This window comes from Poecilia latipinna, unplaced genomic scaffold, assembly GCF_001443285.1.
Source record: "Poecilia latipinna isolate Pla-1442-1.1 unplaced genomic scaffold, P_latipinna-1.0 Scaffold207, whole genome shotgun sequence".
Classification (NCBI taxonomy): domain Eukaryota; kingdom Metazoa; phylum Chordata; class Actinopteri; order Cyprinodontiformes; family Poeciliidae; genus Poecilia; species Poecilia latipinna.
Window position 1 is genome coordinate 185,891 of NW_015112823.1, and position 19,722 is coordinate 205,612.

Here is a 19,722-nt window from a genome sequence, read left to right on the forward strand (position 1 = left end):
AGAGCCGGAGGCTCGTAGAGCGGCTGGTTCTGATGAGCTGGCAGCAGGACAGAGAGAGCAGACAGGCTAATAAAGCACAGAAAGCAGAGACACGGCTGCATCCACAGAGCTAATGAAAACAGGAAGACAAATGAAGCAAAACATGAAGAGAGCACATATTTACACTGACTAAGGCAAATATTTAAAATATACAGTGTAATAAATAAAAGACATGAGAAGCAAAGTTTTTACCTTGAAAGCAGGAGAAAAATAATATTCATCCAGTGAAAAGAAAATACATAAAAGACAGGATCTTAACGACAATAAAGCAAAATCTATTAATACCTCTAAGAAGGAAGCCAGGCAGAGGGGGGAAAAAAAGACAGAAAGTTTATATTCATTAGGATCCGGGTCTGCAGTCAGGAAAGACAGAACCAGATTCTGTCTTTCCTTTTTCTAAACATCTCACGGTTTAGTCATGTAGCTTCAACTTTGTGACTTTTGGTAAATAAGTATTATTAGTAACTGTCAGCTGTAGCATTGGTGACATTAATTACCTCAGAAGTTGCTGGTGTGAATGTTCCTGTAACCTCCGCAGCTCTGACAGCAGACCCTGAAACACCACAAACCAATAAACACGCAACAGCTAATACTCACGGCCAGAACGCGACTTCCTTCACCATCTGAGTTTTGTCTTTTCTCACGTTGTCTTGATCAACGTACCTCAATCATTTTGTAATTTTCCGCATGAAAGTTCTTCATCTTGTCCAGTAGGATGTTTTTCTAAACAGTGAAATTTAAACATAGAATAAAAAAAATAAAAAAAACACATAAAAAACTCTGAATTTATAATCCCCCTAATATTTACGCAACAGCCTAACCCTCGTTATTTCTTTGTGTTTCAGCATCACCGAAGCCAGAGTCTCCACATGTTCAGCCTGTAAAAACACACACACACACACACACCCCCACACACACACACACACACACACACACACACACACACACACACACACACACACACACTCCTGAAGTTACTTAAAACTCAAATCCCTGAGAAAAAGCCACACAGATCTGAACTTACACTTAATTCGGTGTTAGCCCTCGTCAATTTGTTGACACGCTCTTCAGCACATGCCCTTTCGAAGGATAGTCTTTCATTCTGTGTAAACGAAATCAACATTTGTGTTCATCCGAACTCACAGAAAGCTTGTAGTTTAAGTCTACATTACCTTGTCTTCAAGCACTCTAATGTGAAACCTCAAACGGTCAGTCTCGTTGGTCTGAAAAGGGATTTTCTAGTGTAAAAACGATGCCCAGCACATACAACAATTGCAGAGTGCTCTAATGTTGGACGTGCCAGTTGGGTGAAGCTCGTTTGGGTATGACTGGCTGTTTCCTGAACCTCCTTCAGCCTCTGACGAGTCTCTTCCAGCTCTTCTGTCACAGACTGGGCTTTGACGGCTGATCTTTGAGAACTGTACTCAGAAAACAAACAAACACAAGTAAAATAGGAAGTTTAAAGCAGTTTCACAATGCAAACTCCTCTATTCATACCTAGGCGGGCAGAAAAACATAAAAAGAGAATGCTGCTGTAGGTAAGTCTTCTACAGTATTGTATATCCTTCTGAAAACATTTTTACAATTTTTTGTTTTCCTAATTATGTGCGTGTACTTATGTATGTTTGTATGTATGGATAAAAGGATGGCTGGATGCCCTTTTGTTGTTTTTCTAAACTCTTTTTCAGTTTACTTCCACAGATGTGAAGTTTTGATAAATATATTAAATGTGTAAAAATGTGTACAGGCTGTGTCTCTAAAATTTAACGTATTTGCCCCAGTGTGCATTTGCAAGTTGTATTCTGCTTTTAGACGAATGACTTCTTCATCCCTGTATAAACTTTTAGCGCAACTTAGTGAAGGACTCATTTCACTGTGAATACTCTCAGAATGACCTGTCAGAAGTTGTCTCCTTTCTAAGAAAATATGACAGCTGGACATTTGTGGTGTTCATACTTGCATATAATTGTTTTGATCAAAGGACATGAAACATTCAGGTATCTGAAAGTCATAACCAAGGTTGAAATAACTGGAAAAACGTGAGGAAACATGGCTATGGGTATGTATATTTGAACCGTATATGACAGAAATTCATCATTGATACATACATGTTTGCCGTTGTCCTACAATTTTTAACATTACAACATGTTCCATTTTGTGTTAAATATCATGATGTAATTACTTTAACTGATAATGTTTAAAACTACATACATTTGTTCTGCAACATATGAGAGTAACGCGTGTTCTTCCTCACCTGAGCAGCTTGGTCTGCAGCTCTGTGATCTCCAGACTGAGCTGCAGGTTTTCGTCCTCGCACTGAGCCAGCATCCTCAGCAGGCTGCTGTTCTGCTCGCTCAGATGGTGACGAGCTTGCTTCAGATCAGACACTACATCAGACAGGTCCTTTTTTCCACTAAACCCAAATAAACAGTGGTGCTAAAAACGACTGAATACTCGAGATAAACACATTTAGTTTCTGAAGGAAGGAAACTACTAACCAGAAAGAATAATGGCCCTCTGCGGGAGCTGCACTGGCTTATAAAAAGGCAAATCCAGTCAATGTAAGTATTTTCCTATTCATTTCATTAAGATATTAAAATTGATTTGATCTTACCATTTACAGACACTTCAGAGTAGTCTGACTGAGACAAAGAAATGACATCTGAGCTGAAGAATAAAATAATTTCATTTGGTATGAAACTTAAAACAAAAATTATATTCTACACGAAACCTTATTTTATAGGTTCCACCTTCACAGCTCACTCTCACCTGTCTTCCCTGCACAGAGCAATCCACGTTCTCATCACGTATTGGAAAGTCTCCCTGCTCACGAGAGGGTCCTGAAGGTCAGGGTCCAGGAGCTGTCGCAGGGAAGCCAGTTTGTCCTCCCCTCCGCTCTGAGCTGTAAGGGTTTGCAGGTACAGCATGATGCTGGAGGCCAACACTTCTCCTCCCGAGGCTGAGACAAAAGCAGGAAAAAAAAAAATTGCAAAGGTCACAGACAATTACATCCTTATATGATCAGGTTCTGATGAAAATATGAGCAGCCAGATTACCTGTGTTGCTTTTATCACATTTATTATACATGATGTCCAGGAGCTCATTTTGAGAAAATTCATTTGTCTCTTTACTGTCTTGAAGCATCTTCCCTGCCCCACAGCTGTATGATGCTGGAACTTAAAATGGTGAAACATTATTGCATTTTTTGCATAGAGAAAGAAGAAACTCGGTAGTGCAACACCTACTGTCACAGCGGTCAGACTTTGTACTTTTCTCTCCCTCTGATAAAGGATTTCCATGCATCTTATAAATCTAAAGTTTAAAAAATTAAATATTGTATAAATACTGAAATATCTAAATACCAAGATGCAATTTTATTTTTATAAGATTTAAGATAAACTTTTGTGTATGGACAGGGCAACTGCAGGTTACATAATAAAAGGTGTAGAAAGAAAAAAAAATCACAAGTAAGAAAACCAAATTCATTATATAAAACTCCAACTGTATGGATTAATTAGAGCTAGATATCTAGAGAAGAAGCAACAAATAAAAAGTTAAATTCTTACTTTTCAGTCCAAGCTGATCTTTTGCCAAAATAAAATATATATATATACACCTAAAAAAAATAATTAGAAACCTGATTATATTCAAACTCTTCTTTCTTATCAATCTAATGTTTGTCTGATTTTCTGTGATGCTACATGAGCCATAAACGTGCTTTCCCCCTACTTCATGTCAAGAACAGATGACATCCTGGGTCCTCCTCTTGGGGAAAAAAAGGCTGCAGTCTGTGAAAAGACGGGGCTTTTTTTTTTATTAAAAACGTACGAGATCAACACAAATGCAGTCAAATTTTCGTTTTTATCAAACATATAAACACTGAAAAAATATACCAGATTTGGACATTTTCTGTGCCATCTTAAAAAAAAAAAACCCGTTTCAACAGTTACCTAGAGTATGACCCGAGTGGTGAGAGGCGAGGGAGGAGTTTCCTATCAGAAAGAAGAGGGAAACCAGAGAGGACTGGGAAGGGCGGTCCAAGGTTATTTTATTAATTGAGAAGTAGAACCCAGTGCTTCACACCTGTTCGTTTTACAGAAACGTGTAATTCATAACAATTAGACTGTCTCTCATGCGTATTTTTTATATTAATTTATGAGACTAAATAACATGCCAAATCAGTTTTTGCCTAAGTTGAATACTATCACGCTGTTTAAATCCTAAGGATTTCCAAGATTTGGATTTTTGAGACAATTAGTGGCCCCATCTGGTGATCTTTACCTAAACATTCTGAACGCGCACTTGTGTGGAGGCTGATGAACTACTTGAAATGATTTTTATACTCCGCCTTCATGATGCGCCGCTTGGCTCGCCGATGGATAAATGGTGCAGATGTCTTACACCAAGTTCCATTAATACAAAACGTAAAAATAAAAAAAGTGCCCTTATTTGTTCATAGTTGTTTATAATTGCACTTTTATTATAGCGTATTGCCCGTATTATTATTTATAATATTATTATAAATGTCTGAGGGGAAACTTTAAAGAGGGAACTTTTAATTTTGGTTCCCCTTTAATCCAGCCGGACCTAATTTTGGTGACACCATCCGTTAAGTAGCTACCAGCTACTAGCAAACAACGGAGTGGATGTTTTCTGCTCGTTTTTTTTTTATTTTTTTTTTTACCAAACAAAACTAACTTGAGAGGAAGTTACCTTCTGAATTCAAAATGTCTCGGGGTTCCATTGAGATCCCTTTACGGGACACCGATGAGGTAAATATACAAATTTTATGTGTGTTTTATTGCAGATGTTTCTAGGTGAACCCTTCTGTGATGTTAGCAGTTGATGCTAACTGAAGCTACATTGAACTCAGCTTTCCTCGAAGCTCGGCTTTAAATAATGTGATATCTGTGCTTTAAATTTTGATATTTGCAACATAATCTGAATTTAAACAATTTACAGTCATGTGCAACTAGTATTAGAAAAGATGATCAGATCGACAAATTGATGTCTATTTAGTTGTTTTTTTTTTTACCAGCCTATGTCTCATTTATTGTGTTGCTCGTCAATACACTAAAAGTTCAAATATTTTTTTCGTGTGATTTACTATCTAGTATATTTAAGTCTACAGCTTCTGAGATTAATATGATAATAAACCTTAAATATTTTGTAGATTTAATTTAAACAGGCGTAAACACCAAGTATGACAAGTATTTTATTAATTATTTTTATTTTTACGTCGATATTAGCCGTATGCTGTGAAACAAGATAAAAATTAAAAAAATATATATTAAAACATTATATGCTATGCTGATGTAAAACATACAGCTTTATGTTAATTTGAAGTAATGCTAAAACAATGATGGCATGACATGTAGTTCCGAGGCTACATTAGGAAGTTTGTAAACAGCATTATATAGAGAGAAGAGCTTAACATAATGTTATACAACTTGAGTTAAAATGTATGCTCATTTAACATCACCAAATCTACATAAACTTATTAACTGATCTATTTATGGTTTTGATTTGAAAGGAAAATAAAGAGTAGTGTTTGTTGCTTGTTAAAGATTCAGTTGTCAAATTTGTTGCTAGTAAATCAATATACCCAAGTAGCAAAAATTGCCTTAATTAATCAGAGTTGATTAGAAACGTCGTAATCATTACATCGATCATTGTCGCACGTCTTTAATGCCAAACTCGGAGGATCAGCATCACAACTTAAACAAACTGTGCTGCGCAGGTTATTGAGCTCGACTTCGACCAGCTGCCGGAGGGAGATGAGGTTATCAGCATCTTGAAGCAGGAACACACACAGCTGCACATCTGGATCGCTTTGGCGGTAAGTCACTTCTGTAACCTGAAATGATTACTTTATTTCCACATATCGTGTGGGGAATGTAAAGACTTGCAAGATTGACATTGATTAGAATAAAACATGTGAAGCAGCATGAAATTGGATATTGTTTTTGTGTGTGTGTGTGTGTGTGTGTGTTTTTTTTAGTTGGAGTACTACAAGCAAGGCAAAACAGAGGACTTTGTCAAGCTTTTAGAGGCAGCGCGTATCGATGGAAACCTGGACTACAGAGACCATGAGAAAGACCAGATGACCTGCTTGGACACGTTAGCAGCTTATTATGTCCAGCAGGCTCGTAAAGAGAAAAACAAAGATGCCAAGAAGGAGCTCATCACGCAGGCCACTCTGCTGTACACCATGGCAGATAAGATCATTATGTACGATCAGGTAAGCGACATTTAGCGCAGAGCTGCTGTAGCACTGGTAATTTTTTTTTATGTTTGAAGGCAATATAACGCGTTGTTATCGCAATTCAGAACCATTTGTTGGGGCGAGCCTGTTTCTGCCTGCTGGAAGGAGACAAGATGGACCAGGCTGATGCTCAGTTCCACTTTGTGCTCAACCAGTCCACCAATAACATCCCTGCTTTGCTTGGTAAGTCGTGTGACAATGTGGAGATTGACCACGACTACTGTGATTAATGAATAAACAAATATAAACGCTAATTTTATTCAACAGGTAAGGCCTGCATCTCATTCAATAAGAAGGACTACAAGGGAGCGCTGGCGTACTATAAAAAGGCTTTACGAACAAACCCTGGCTGCCCAGGTAAACGAGTTGCATCACCACTCCTCTCACAGAAACATGACATTGCTGCTGCTGTTGTAGCTTAATTTATTCTGGGGCGAAAACCCGTCTACTACGACTAATTGTTTTAGTATTACTAATTTGAACTTGTGTCTTTACATCAACTCTCTACCTGCTTCTAGGGATTCAGAAGAATCATGTCATGAATGTTTCCTGAGTTTTTGAGTTTCCTCTCTCTGTTTAGCTGAAGTCAGACTGGGGATGGGTCACTGCTTCGTCAAGCTCAATAAACTGGAGAAGGCCCGTCTGGCGTTCGGTCGAGCCCTGGAGCTGAACTCCAAGTGTGTGGGAGCGCTGGTCGGCTTGGCCGTTTTAGAGCTCAACAACAAAGACTCGGAGTCCATTAAGAACGGAGTGCAGCTCCTGTCGCGGGCGTACACCATCGACCCCAGCAACCCCATGGTGCTCAACCACCTCGCCAACCACTTCTTTTTCAAAAAGGTATTTTTAGTCGCTGGGCTTTTCTTCGCAAACCTCAGTCTGCATTGCACAGCTGATCATCGTGCTTCTCCGTCTGCAGGACTACAGTAAGGTCCAGCATCTCGCCCTGCACGCTTTCCACAACACGGAGGTCGAGGCCATGCAGGCTGAGAGCTGCTATCAGTTGGCGCGTTCATTTCATGTGCAGGTGAGGCCGCCGTCTCAACCCCTCACAAGATTTGACTTGTTCTGAGTCTTCAGTGTTCAAATGTCTGTCTCTGTTTTTACTTTTCTTCAGGAGGACTACGACCAGGCGTTTCAGTATTACTACCAGGCTACTCAGTTCGCCTCTTCCACCTTCGTGCTGCCCTTTTTTGGTTTGGGACAGATGTATGTGTATCGTAGAGACAAGGAAAATGCCGCTCAGTGCTTTGAAAAGGTTTTGAAGGCCTACCCCAACAACTACGAAACAATGAAAATCCTGGGATCCCTCTACGCAACGTCCGACGATCAGGAAAAGAGAGACATTGCAAAAGTAGGTCATCATCACAACCCAGAGTTGTTCTCTTCCCTGGTTAAAAATGATGGGTGCCAGTTATTTAAAGCGGTTCGTGTTTTGTTCGTCAGGGCCACCTGAAGAAGGTGACGGAGCAGTACCCGGACGATGTGGAGGCGTGGATCGAGCTGGCTCAGATCTTGGAGCAGACCGACATCCAGGGCGCGCTGTCGGCTTACGGCACGGCCACTCGCATCCTCCAGGAGAAGGTGCAGGCCGACGTTCCCCCCGAGATCCTCAACAACCTGGGGGCTCTGCACTTCAGGCTCGGCAACCTCGGGGAAGCTAAGGTAGCAGACTGCTGTTGCTCTTAACCCAGCAAAAGATTAATTCCAGAACTGGCGTCCAGAACTCTTATATTTCTTCCCCCCCCCCCCCCGTCCCCAACAGAAATATTTTCTAGCATCCCTGGACCGAGCTAAAGCTGAGGGCGAGCACGACGAGCATTACTACAACGCCATTTCTGTCACCACCTCCTACAACCTGGCCCGTTTGTACGAGGCCATGTGCGAGTTCCACGAAGCAGAGAAACTCTATAAAAACGTCCTCAGGGAGCATCCGAACTACGTGGACTGTAAGAGTTCCACTTCATGTTGTAAATGGTGTTGTACAAACAAGTCAGTGTCCTGTAAAAAGAGATCTTTGTTCATTTGTCAACCTGCAGGTTACTTACGCCTCGGAGCGATGGCTCGTGACAAAGGGAACTTCTACGAAGCGTCTGACTGGTTTAAAGAAGCTCTGCAGATTAATCAGGTACAAACTGTTGGTTTGCGGCTGTAAAACGTTCTTTTGTTCCCCCCCCCCCCTAGCCCCTTCCCCTGGCTTGATCTGATGAGGTTTCTGTTTGGCGCAGGATCACCCAGACGCCTGGTCGCTCATTGGAAATCTTCACTTAGCCAAGCAGGAGTGGGGGCCGGGCCAGAAGAAGTTTGAGCGCATCCTGAAACAGCCGTCCACTCAGAACGACACGTACTCCATGCTGGCTCTGGGGAACGTGTGGCTGCAGACTCTGCACCAGCCCACCAGGGACAGAGAAAAGGTACCAACGGAGTTCATGTTTATCCAGCAGACGAATGAATGAAAGGGTGTAGCGGAGTTGCAAAGTGTTATCCTTTAACTAGAAGATTTTATCTTTGTTTCTTTCTTGACTATTATTCTGATTAAGGAGTTTTGTTTCCCCCCTATTCTTAAAGTGGACAGAGATGGAAAAAAAATATTATGTCATTAATAAAAATATTCCTTTGGGAAAATTTTTATTTCTTTTAAGACAAAAAGACAAATCTTATTGAACTTGCTCTTGTTTTTAGCTCTTATTTTATTTGCTTATTTAATTGAGTCAAAAGTATTAAATACTTGTATTGTTACTGTGTCTGTAACTTTTTTGTTTTTATCAAAACGAGTCTCTCTTGTGAATGAGATCTTGAATTTTAAGACAATCTATACATATATATAAAAGGTCAAATAAAAATAAATGTGCTTTAATTCAGAAAAAGTCATGTGATGGACAAAAACATTCATATGTTTAGCATTCGCTGTAATTCTGTAAAATGACTTACATCGTCACTGATTTGAATCCGTTTCTTCCGGTTTCAAAGCCAAATAATATTTTTCTTTGACTGGTGACCAGAAGGTCCCATATTAGCATATAAGCCCACCGATTTTTATTTGCAGTAAATAACGTTAAAATTTGATCTTCACAGGAAAAGAGGCACCAGGATCGAGCTTTGGCAATCTACAAGCAAGTCCTGCGAAATGACGCCAAAAATCTCTACGCTGCTAACGGCATCGGTACTTTCACCCTTATGTCCTTTTGTTAGTTATTTACCTTTTTTTTTTTCCCCCCTGTTCTTCTAAACACGACGCTGTCTCTCTCCAGGGGCCGTCCTCGCTCACAAAGGTTATTTCCGAGAGGCGCGTGACGTGTTTGCCCAGGTGAGAGAGGCCACGGCAGAAATCAGCGACGTGTGGCTGAATCTGGCTCACATCTACGTGGAGCAGAAGCAGTACATCAGTGCTGTGCAGATGGTAAGAGGCTTCCTGATCCTTACCGTTTTATGTCTTCATACAGGTGTAGCTCGGTTTAAATCCTCCTTTCTGCTTCACAGTACGAAAACTGCTTGAAGAAGTTTTACAAATACCAGAACACGGAGGTGCTGCTGTATCTTGCCAGAGCTCTCTTCAAATGTGGGAAACTCCAGGAGTGTAAGCAGATGCTGCTGAAGGTAACATAGATGAGCTGCTTTTTTTTTTTTTTTTTTTTTAAACTTGAAAGCATCAGATAAGCACAACCTGACTGTGGTCTGTGACGTGTGGCCCGAAAGGCTCGGCATGTGGCGCCCAGTGACACGGTGCTGATGTTCAACGTGGCCCTGGTGCTTCAGAGACTCGCCACTCTAGTGCTGAAAGACGAGAAGAGCAATTTAAAGGCCGTGCTCAGCGCTGTGAAGGAGCTCGAACTGGCTCACAGGTACTTTCACGATTTCTTTTCTCCATCCCCTCAGACCGTTTCTCAGGAGGCTCGGCGCGAGGAACTATTGTGTCTCATCTTCTTCCGTCTCCTTCTCCTCACGCAGATATTTCAGCTACCTCAGCAAAGCTGGAGACAAGATGAGGTTTGACCTCGCTCTTGCGGCGTCCGAGGCCAGGTAAGACCGACTCCGTGAACCTGGAGCCAGCATCCGTCCTGCGTTGTCAGATCTCAGTTTATGTGCCCTGTTTGGGCTCTCACCTGAGCAACAGACCGTCAGAAGTTTGACACCTAAACTATATTACCCTAAGCTCAAATTCACACAAGGCTGAAACTAACTTAATTTTGCAAATAGTTAGCGTGTAAGGAAAATATAAGTGGATAAAATGATTAGTTACTTCAGAGCTTGTTGTAACGACAAGATACTTACGATGAGGATTTTTATCCTGTAAAACTCCCAACTTTTCTCTGAATATAAGAAAAAGGGTAAACATTATACGGAGTGCACTGATAAGTCGCCCCAGATTTCCTAATTCCACATCGACAAAGATCTGAAAATCAGCCACTGTCTCCTTTTGCTCTGCTGTAACAAAGAAAGACTGACTGCCTCGCTCACCAGGTCACGTGTGCATGTCAGCGATTAATAAGTCACTCTAAATTTTTTCAGATAAATAAAATCAGAATTGGCAGGCCTTTTAAATGATTGACCAGAAAACTGCAATTGGTGCATCCCTTGGAAATGTGATACAAATTCTGCTAGTGATCGTTGCTTCAAAGCCTGAAATATGTCCATAAGTCCCATCATGTCTTCATTTTGTTTAGTCACACCTTAAATTTTTTCTTTTTTTTTTTTCTTTTTTTTGGGGGGGAGGTTGAGAAATTAGAAAAAATAGGAATTAGCCAGAAGCTCATCAAGTACTGCAGGGATTTACTGCCCGACATTCAGCTGTTCCCACAAACCAGCAGGAGAAATCTGCTCATGAAAAAAATCTTTTCTGTCATCTTATCCTCCACCTGCTCCGTCAGGCTGTTGCTTTTTTTTTTATATAACTTGGAAAGAAGCAGATTTCAGTGCTACTATTGGTAGCTATTGTGTAAAAGGGACAAAAGTTTGGTAACTGTGGTGCTAAACAATTCAATCGCATGCAGAAGACAGAAGCAACATTTTCACTCATTTATATAGCTGGGTATGCTTAGTACAAGTCATGGTAGTTAAGTGCACTTGGGTAAATCACTTTTTAATATTTCACATAAGACTTGCATTACTTTTTAAAAAAGCCTACTAAACTAGCAGAAACCCTACACACACACACACACACACACACACACACACACAATATTTTAATAAAACAATCATTTCTGGACCCTGATGATTTCCTTCCTAATTTGTTTTCCCCGTCGGTGACCCCAAGGCTTAAATTTTACAGCTCCTGTCCTAACATCAGCATATTGTGATAATTATGCTTCCTTTTATTACATGCACGGGTCTTGTTCTTAATACTGTTGTGTTGTGGGATCGCAGGCAGTGCTCTGACCTGCTGAGTCAGGCTCAGTACCATGTGGCCAGAGCCAGAAAGCAGGACGAAGAGGAGAAGGAGCTTCGTGCCAAACAGGAACAAGAGAGAGACCTGCTGCGCCAGCAGATGTTAAAAGAACAGGTACCGTCTAGGAAACGCCTGTTGCTGTCCTTTTCTTTGTGTTTCAGTGACCGATTAGCTCGTTTGCTCTGACTCGCATTTAGGAAGAGCGGCAAAAAAGAGAGGCAGAGGAGCAAAAGAAGCTCCTGGAGCAGAGAGCTTTGTTTGTGGAGAAGACCAGGAACTTGCTCACGTTTGTGGAAGGACCAAAAGAAGCGACCAAAGAAAAGAAGAAGGGAGGAGGCGGCGGAGGAGGGCGTGTAAGTGTTTCTCTCAGCACCCGACTCCAAACAAACAAACATACTTAAATATCACCATTTGTTGCGACCGGGCGTTTTGAACTCGTCTTTTCCGATCTCTTCAGCGCAAGAAAGGAGGCGACGCGGATGACTTTGTCAATGACGATTCGGATGAGGACCTTCCAGTGAAAAAGAAGAAGAGGAGAAAGAGCAGCGGGAGCGAGCAAGAGGATGGAGAGGACGGAGATAAAAAGAAAAAGAAGAGGAGGAGGTGGGTCTGCTACGTGTAGCTGTATTTTCTGCTCCACGTTAAGGTGGATAAGTGGAATAAACTTGATTCTTGCCCTTCAGACCTGCAAAAGGAGGAGATGACAGCGATGATGAGGAAGGAGCATCCCGGCCCAAAAAGCAGCGCAAACCCAAAGAAGGACGCAAGAAGATTGAGAAGGTGCTTTTGTTTTTCATCGCCATTATAATGTTTTTTTTTTTTTTGGAGGGAAAGCCTGGTTAATGTAGAAAAACCAGCCATGAATTCATACTTAATTGTATTTCCCATATGCTTTACACCCTAAGTTGAACATAAAGTTACTGAGAACTCTGTAAGGGTGTTTGATGTTGGGATCTTTGTCATTTCAGCCCCAGCCTGAGCGAATGCCACCGTCCCTTAAAGGGAAGATCAAGTCCAAGGCCATCATCTCGTCCTCTGAATCCTCGTCAGATGAGGACGGACTGAAAATAGCTGAAGACAGGTGAGCGCCTGCAGCGGCAGTAAAAGAAACCGAAAGATGAGTCAACGAAATGTTCACGAATGCATCTCGGTCCAACAGAACCCGGGACAGCGGCTCGGGGTCCGAGGACGAAGGCGGTCACAGGAAGCGCATAGCCTCCGACAGCGAATCGGACGGCGGGAGGAATCGCTCCGGCAGCGAGGCGGGAAGCCCTCGCCGCTCCGTCAGCTCGGACGACGAGTCCGGCAGCGACCGACCAGTGAAGAGGAGGGTGCAGCGGCAGTCCGACTCCGAGCAGTCAGACAACGAGAGCAAGAGGAGCCAGTCGGGATCGGACAACGAGTCGAGAGCCGCCTTGCCTGCGGCCGCTTCAGACAGAGGCTCCGAGGCCGGGTCAGACAACGAAGGGTCGCCGCGGCGCTCCGACAACGGATCAGAACAGGAGGCGTCAAATAACGATGACAGCGATTAGGCCACTCAGATTTAATTAAATGCCGAGGAACATTTTTGTTAAACATGGATTCAGTTTGTGTTAATTAGCTTTCGGTGTGTTTTCAATTTCTTACTTGCTTACAAAGTTTTTCTTCAAAGATTTTTTTTTGTTAAAAATTGAGATTAAAACTGTAAAACTTAAGTTGAAGTGATATTTTAACCCAAGTGGGAAGTTGCTCCAATGAAATTAAAGACAACTCTTTCCCATGACGATTCTGGAAACCAAACTTGGCACAAATCTAAGTAGAAGGATGATTTGTCGCTTCACTTTCTTGCTGCCCCAAACTTCACCTCTTGGGTCAAGTTGTAAATAAAACCTACAAAACATTAAAATGGAGTATCTTGAAACCACATGCTTCTTTGTTCCGATTACCAGAGTGGAAAAACTGAGGCAAAGAATTAAACAGTCCAACTTTATTCAAGATTGATCCGTAGTTGTACACTGAACTTCGAGCAGTTATTACATTTAAAGGCGCAGGTGTACACATACAGCACATTCCCAATTTCATGATAAAAAGACCCTTTAAAAATATTGCAAACAGATGTCATTTTTACAAGTGGTTAACAGCTGCAGCATAGTTGCGTCTGCTCTAGCTGTACAAATGTCAAAAATCAGGACATTCAAGTATAGTCAGACACTTTAGAGGTATATCTATACGAACTGATAAATTAAAAAGGCCACACCGATTCATTCTAGGAAAGAAACGTTTCATACATTAAAAAGATCTTGATTTATTCAGCTAGATGTGAAGAGATCATAATGTGCAAGTGAGCTTGACCACAACTGTTCATTAGATTAAGATTTCCTTTAGAAAATTTAAGCTAAATAAGGCCCTTAATTATTAAACTGAAGCAAATAATCAAGAATTTCACTATTGCAACAACTCATGATGTTAAGCAAAGTGCATCAAAAATCTGATTTATAAATGCAGATAAAACGAGGACAAATCTTGGTCTTTGTAAACAGTTTAAGGAAGTTGCACTTGTTACTCTGACTAGAAACAAAAAGGGTAACAAAGCAGGTCAAATGATATGTTTTCCTTAATTCACTGCCTACTCCTAATTCCCAAGATGACTGAAATGCACCAACCCTTGCTGTGAGACATGGAACAAGACAGAAGCTCTAGGAAGTACATACAGCAAGATGAAGCCAGTTGGATTTGGCGAAGCATTTTGTGAATGAGTTGTAACAATTGCAACTAAACAAAAAAGAAAGGGACAAGACAAGGAAGAAAAAAATAAATTCAACTCGTTGCTTTCTAATAACACATGGCTTTGGCTGATCTCCCTCAGTAATCTTCATCCTCCGACTCTTCATCTTCAGCCGTCTCCAGCCAGGTCAGCCATTGGTTCACCTGCGTCAAAAAGTAACACATCAATCAGTGGTTAAAAAAACAATAAATACATTAAATGAATCAGGTGACAAGTTCTGGTTCAATTTACCTGAAATAAAGCTTTCCCCTTTCCAGGATACTCCTCTGTGATGTCTTCTTTCCATGAGAGGAAGGCTTCTTCTTCGACTATTTCCATGTCGTAAAAGTTCACAAAGTAGCGCAGCAACATGCCTGAAGCACAACGACAAAGGATTACAGGAAAAGCTCCAAACGGCAAAACATTAAATCACTTTGGAGAAAACTAAAATCGAAACGCGCACCTTTGGGGAAACTCTTGGTGTTACAGTGGACTTGCAGGGCGTACAGCGCGCTGACTTGTAGGTTAATGTGATCATGGAGGAACTTCTGCAGGACTGGCTTGAAGGAGAGCAGCAGCTGCTTCTCCTCATCCAGCTGCTCCTTGCTGGGTGATGCGAGCTGCTCCTCGTCGTCGTCTGGGTTGATCTCATAAGCAATGTACTGCAGAAGACTGGAAGAAACCGCAAAACCCTTCAACTTGAGCTCTTAAAGAATGCCATTTCAATCAGCAGAAGCTTTGTCCCTCACCTGGTCACAAGGATGTTGACAAAGCCCTTATCGGTGTGAAGTTTGGGTGAGATGTTGTCTTTGATCCACTTGTAGATGGACTGTGGCGACGGATCTACTTTGATCTGCTTCAGCAGCTCCTTCTCCAGTTTCATCAGTGGGAACAGAAAGCCAAGACCTTTGCCCTCTAAAATCTCCAACATCCTATCCTTGTTCTGGTCAATTTCTGATAAATAAATAAATAAATGGGTGAGCTAAAAAGAAATTACTTCAACTGTACACGTAAACAGAACTAGTGTAAACAGAACGAGCATACCAGGTAGCATCTTCTGCATGTTGACCTTGCTCAGCTGGAACAGGTCGCCCAGCCAGTCTTTGTCCTTCAGTTTGACCATCTGCTGCAGGCACAGCAGGAAGAGGGGGAAGTGGGTACCGTTCTCCAGCTGATGAGCCAAGTCGTCGATGCTGACCAGATCGGCGATTACAGCTCGAGCAGCAAACTGGGCCAGGTAGGATTTCACCAGAGGGATTTCTTCCTCGATCTTAGCGCTCTGGTCCAGAACACGCAAGAAGGCCTACGAAGAAATCCAAGAAAGTTGGGGTTAATTGATATTCCAGCTGAACGATCGAGCATTTTCCCGTTTATCAGAGGACACTCACAGGCAGAAGGCTTTCACGGCTGATGACTCCCTCAGTGGAGAGAGCATGGATCAGTTTGCTCGCATTTTCCTTGTCTTCGTCGGACCGCTCCAGTGTGAACACAATCATCTTGTTCAGCATCTCAGGTAAGAAGTACTTGGGCGCCTTCATCTCCTTTGCAGCACTTACAGCCTCCTCGATGTCTTTCCCATTCAGATAGTTTGTCATAAGTGTATCCTAAAAAAGACAGACAAGTTTTAGTGAATGACGCAACGCTTTACAGGAAGGAAGTCGAGCTTAAACCATGAGAAACTCACCGTCATTTTGTGCAACTCTTCTTTAGTCGGTGGAGCTTTTTTGTTGGACTTTGCTGGCTTTTCCTGGATTGGAGGAGGATTACTTTTGAGGCCAAGCTGTAAAATAAATAAATACATTTAATGTGCACCTTGCAACACTTGAAGCACCATGGAAGCTTTATTTAAACGAAGGGAGGTTACCTGTCCGATTGGAGAACCAGTTGGAGGCATCAAAGTCATCTGTGGCTGCAGCTTTGGCACTTGCGTTTTATTCATGATGAAGGACTGAGCCGGCCTCAGACTGATCTACAAGACAATCACAAAGTGGTATAAACTCAACTTACAGATGAATCTCTAGTGAGATTTTCTTGCCATAAAAAGAGTCAGTACCTCATCAGCATTGAGTTTTCCTTTCTTGCTGAACCTTGGACCCACATCCTTTGACTGTACTTGTGCTGAGTGATTCTGCTTATGGCTGAAAACTGGTGAATTCTGCCCCTTTAAAAAAGGAAAATAATGAAAAAAAAGTTTTAATACTTTGAATGAGAATTAAACATTCAAGAAAGCTATGAGTCTTACCTGATTTGGCTTTGTGAATGGCTTGCTTCCTGGTTCAAACTGAGGCTGGTGTGAAGCGTTGCCATTTCCCATATGGCCGTTGAACAGTGGGCTTGCACGATGACGACCCATGGTGGGGGAGAAATGGTCTTGAATCACTCCTGGACCAGTTCCAATGCCAATCCCTGTTCAAAGACACACATTCAATTTTGCCGTCTGATATTTTAATGACTCTAGGAAGTAGTAAAACTTCTATCAGGGTAAAAATGGCCAACATACCAGGCAGTTGTCCAAACATGTCAGCAAGCCCACCGAGAGGCTCTCTTTCAACTCTCCTTGATGGCAGGAAGGAGTTATGGTCTGTAAAGAAGTCATTCCTCATCACATCATTGGATGGTGGAATGAACACACCCAAATCCTAAAAAGCAAAAAATATATCTCTAGTGAGTTAAATTTTTTATTTATTTATTTTTTTAAAGTCGCCAAGCTAGTTACTGAACCACCGTCTAACCTTTACGGCATCCTGGCGAACTTGGTGAATGGTTTTAGGCCCGTTGTCCACATAAGCTTTGCGAGGAACCCAGTTGTTTTCTCGTAGCTCCACCATGTTCTGCAACAGGAAGCGAATCCTTGCTGACAAGTCCTGGTTGTTCATTAAGGATTGCATGCGTCCAAAGTACTGATCAATCAGGGACTGCGGAGAGAAATTGAAGAGTTTTCAATATAACATTAGACCACACAACAGTTGTCATTGTTAGACCCATTTAAGTTTACACACCTTAGCCTTTGCATGATCAATTTTAGGTCCCACAGTTTTCATTATTTGACAGAGGCATTCCAAATCTTCACCCATATCCTTAAGTTGGACTCTCTTCTTCTTCTCCAAAAGCTTAAAACATTTTGAAGAGCACAAGTTAGATTCCCTACACATCAATCTGATTGTTACAAAGTCATGTACCATATAAAACTTACTGTTTTAATACATCTGTGAAGAATGGATTCGTGGATAAGATTGAGTTTGCCAAGTTCACCGATGAATTTGATGTTACCCAGCATCTTGATCTTTGCAATAGCACGCTGCTCCTCCTCTTCAGAGGTGAGCGGGTTGTCATGTTTGTCAAAGACTACATAAAAAATCAAATTTAGATGGAAAGAATGAGTTTTTAATAATATACATATTTAAAAAATACAGCAAGATTTACTCACCATCAACATTCTTGGCACGGTTTTCGAATTCATCTTGAAGTTTAGAGATCAGAAGCCTTCTAAAGGTCTGAAAACAAGAAAAGAAAAATAAGTTGACTCCAACACATCTAAGAGCCTTCAAATATAAATATTGCTTAAAACCTACAGTATTTTGCTTTTGAGTTGCTAGACTTTCTGCTGATGGGCCTTCAAAGTTTGGTGCATCCTCTGCCAGGCGAAGACATAGTTGCGCATAAAGCTGGCTGTACTTGGGTTCTTCAAGGGCCTTGTCAACAATCTTAAGAACATGAATACAATATGTGACACATCACTGGTTTAGTATGTCCACAAATAAAAATGTATACAAGGATAAAGGATACTCACCAACAAGACGACTCCTTTTAGGACAAGTTTGGAATCCAAACCCACATTGAGGAGCTCCAGGCACAGTTTGTCAAACTTTTCAGGGGTCAGCTTATTAAGTATGCTGAGAAACAAAATATATTCATTTAAAAAAAAAAAAAGCAAAAACATGAAGATATACTTGGAGCCACGAAACTTTAAAACAACTCTGAAAGTACAAGCGTTAACTTACCCTCTTACTTTCCTGAAGATTGCATCATTTTGTCCTTTCTCGCTGGAGGAATTGGCATCTCGTCTAGTGCTTCGTGAAGGAATCCATCTCTGAACGCCAGGACCTGGGGTTTTCCCCAGGAACTCGCTGTTACAAAAAAAAGAAAAAACAAAAACAAAAAACAATATGGTGAGTACAACAATGCAAACAGAACAATGTCGAACCATTTTATTTTTGATGCACCAGCTGAAACTTATGTCTACCATGTCTAATGTTAGTAACAGATTTCAGAGAAAGATTCACATTCCCTGCATGATATGAAAGGAAGGCTCCTTATGTGGGGAAAAAAAAAACACATGTAAATGTTTCAATACTACTTTCATTTTTTATTTGAACCTAAACAAAATAACTTGGGGGGGTGGGGGGGTATAATAAATAGAAAAGTCACCTGTTGCAGACAGTCTTGGGATAGTGCTGAGGTGCACCCCCACCTCCTCCCCCTACACTGTAAAACAAAAGGTAAAAAATACATTTTAACATCACAAAAAGGCTGGCTTAACGTCCTTTATTGGTTGAGCAGCAGAGAATCAGGATAAGCAAGTGTGATGCAATGTTAATGCCGAGTACCTGAAACGAGAAGGTCCCCCTGGTGCGACGACACTCTCCACTTTGGCGGCTTGGCAAAGAATTTTGGTAAAGAATTAAGCAAAGTGTGGGGGCTGGAAAAACGACCTGGAGACAGAAAAAGAAAAAAAAATCAAAAGCTGAACAATGAGCTAAAAAGATAATATAACTGATCACATTCGGATTCATTTAGTTTGTTGCAATCAAGAGCAGAAATCTGTTCCTTTTTACGAACAATTTAAACCGATTCTAACCGAGAAGTGGAGCACATGAACGTCAACACGTGTAGGAGGCTGTAGGGAAGCTAGCATGCTAACTTAGCACGAAAGTGGAACAAAACAAGATCATGGCGTAATGTCATCCTATTTCTTCTCGGTATAAAGATCATGTCATCGATAGCCAAGCCTTAAACACTCGGTAATACTGGCATACGTTGATAAAAAGAAAACATTTTACTTGAGCCATGTAGACCAGTTCACTTAAACCAAATCACGAAAAGCAGGAAACGCTTTCAGCAACTTCCACAGAAACTTAATATAACTGGCGGAATGATCATCAAAATCTACGTTAACTCGTGTCATTGCCGACGCATTTTGGAAATGACACGCTCCGAAAATGAGCCGTTTGACCTTCTTGTGTTTTTTAAACAACATACGATTATCTAGATATAATTAGAGGACTCGGTTTT

The 19,722-nt window shown here is 41.3% G+C and overlaps 2 protein-coding genes and 1 long non-coding RNA gene across 3 annotated transcripts; 1 reads left to right on the forward strand and 2 right to left on the reverse strand.

Annotated features, from left to right (window-relative positions):
• Nucleotides 1-551: 551 nt before the first annotated feature.
• On the reverse strand, nucleotides 552-1,141 carry LOC106946794 (uncharacterized). The gene is made up of 4 exons (XR_001424828.1): nucleotides 1,064-1,141; nucleotides 861-917; nucleotides 703-762; nucleotides 552-592 (listed from the first exon to the last, which is right to left on the reverse strand). It is a non-coding gene; the product is annotated as an uncharacterized LOC106946794 (long non-coding RNA).
• A 3,494-nt stretch (nucleotides 1,142-4,635) lies between these two features.
• ctr9 (CTR9 homolog, Paf1/RNA polymerase II complex component) lies at nucleotides 4,636-13,587 on the forward strand. The gene is made up of 23 exons (XM_015031421.1): nucleotides 4,636-4,811; nucleotides 5,780-5,878; nucleotides 6,041-6,280; nucleotides 6,370-6,487; nucleotides 6,572-6,661; nucleotides 6,885-7,141; nucleotides 7,221-7,328; nucleotides 7,419-7,655; nucleotides 7,748-7,966; nucleotides 8,067-8,250; nucleotides 8,341-8,429; nucleotides 8,530-8,715; nucleotides 9,377-9,464; nucleotides 9,553-9,701; nucleotides 9,782-9,898; nucleotides 9,998-10,143; nucleotides 10,250-10,321; nucleotides 11,666-11,801; nucleotides 11,885-12,040; nucleotides 12,145-12,290; nucleotides 12,371-12,467; nucleotides 12,656-12,768; nucleotides 12,847-13,587. Exons 1-23 carry the CDS (start codon nucleotides 4,767-4,769, stop codon nucleotides 13,217-13,219), a joined length of 3,465 nt encoding a protein of 1,154 aa, XP_014886907.1. The 5' UTR covers nucleotides 4,636-4,766; the 3' UTR covers nucleotides 13,220-13,587.
• Nucleotides 13,588-14,393: 806 nt separating this feature from the next.
• Nucleotides 14,394-19,108, reverse strand: eif4g2a (eukaryotic translation initiation factor 4, gamma 2a; the record flags this gene model as incomplete). The annotated part of the gene is made up of 20 exons (XM_015031411.1): nucleotides 14,394-14,594; nucleotides 14,683-14,804; nucleotides 14,894-15,102; nucleotides 15,180-15,384; nucleotides 15,475-15,733; nucleotides 15,819-16,034; nucleotides 16,115-16,210; nucleotides 16,295-16,399; nucleotides 16,484-16,591; nucleotides 16,673-16,836; nucleotides 16,931-17,069; nucleotides 17,163-17,345; nucleotides 17,430-17,540; nucleotides 17,624-17,775; nucleotides 17,858-17,924; nucleotides 18,003-18,134; nucleotides 18,221-18,323; nucleotides 18,432-18,557; nucleotides 18,859-18,915; nucleotides 19,038-19,108. Coding segments are annotated over 20 exons (2,691 nt in total), but the record flags the coding sequence as incomplete, so codon positions are not given.
• Nucleotides 19,109-19,722: the final 614 nt, after the last annotated feature.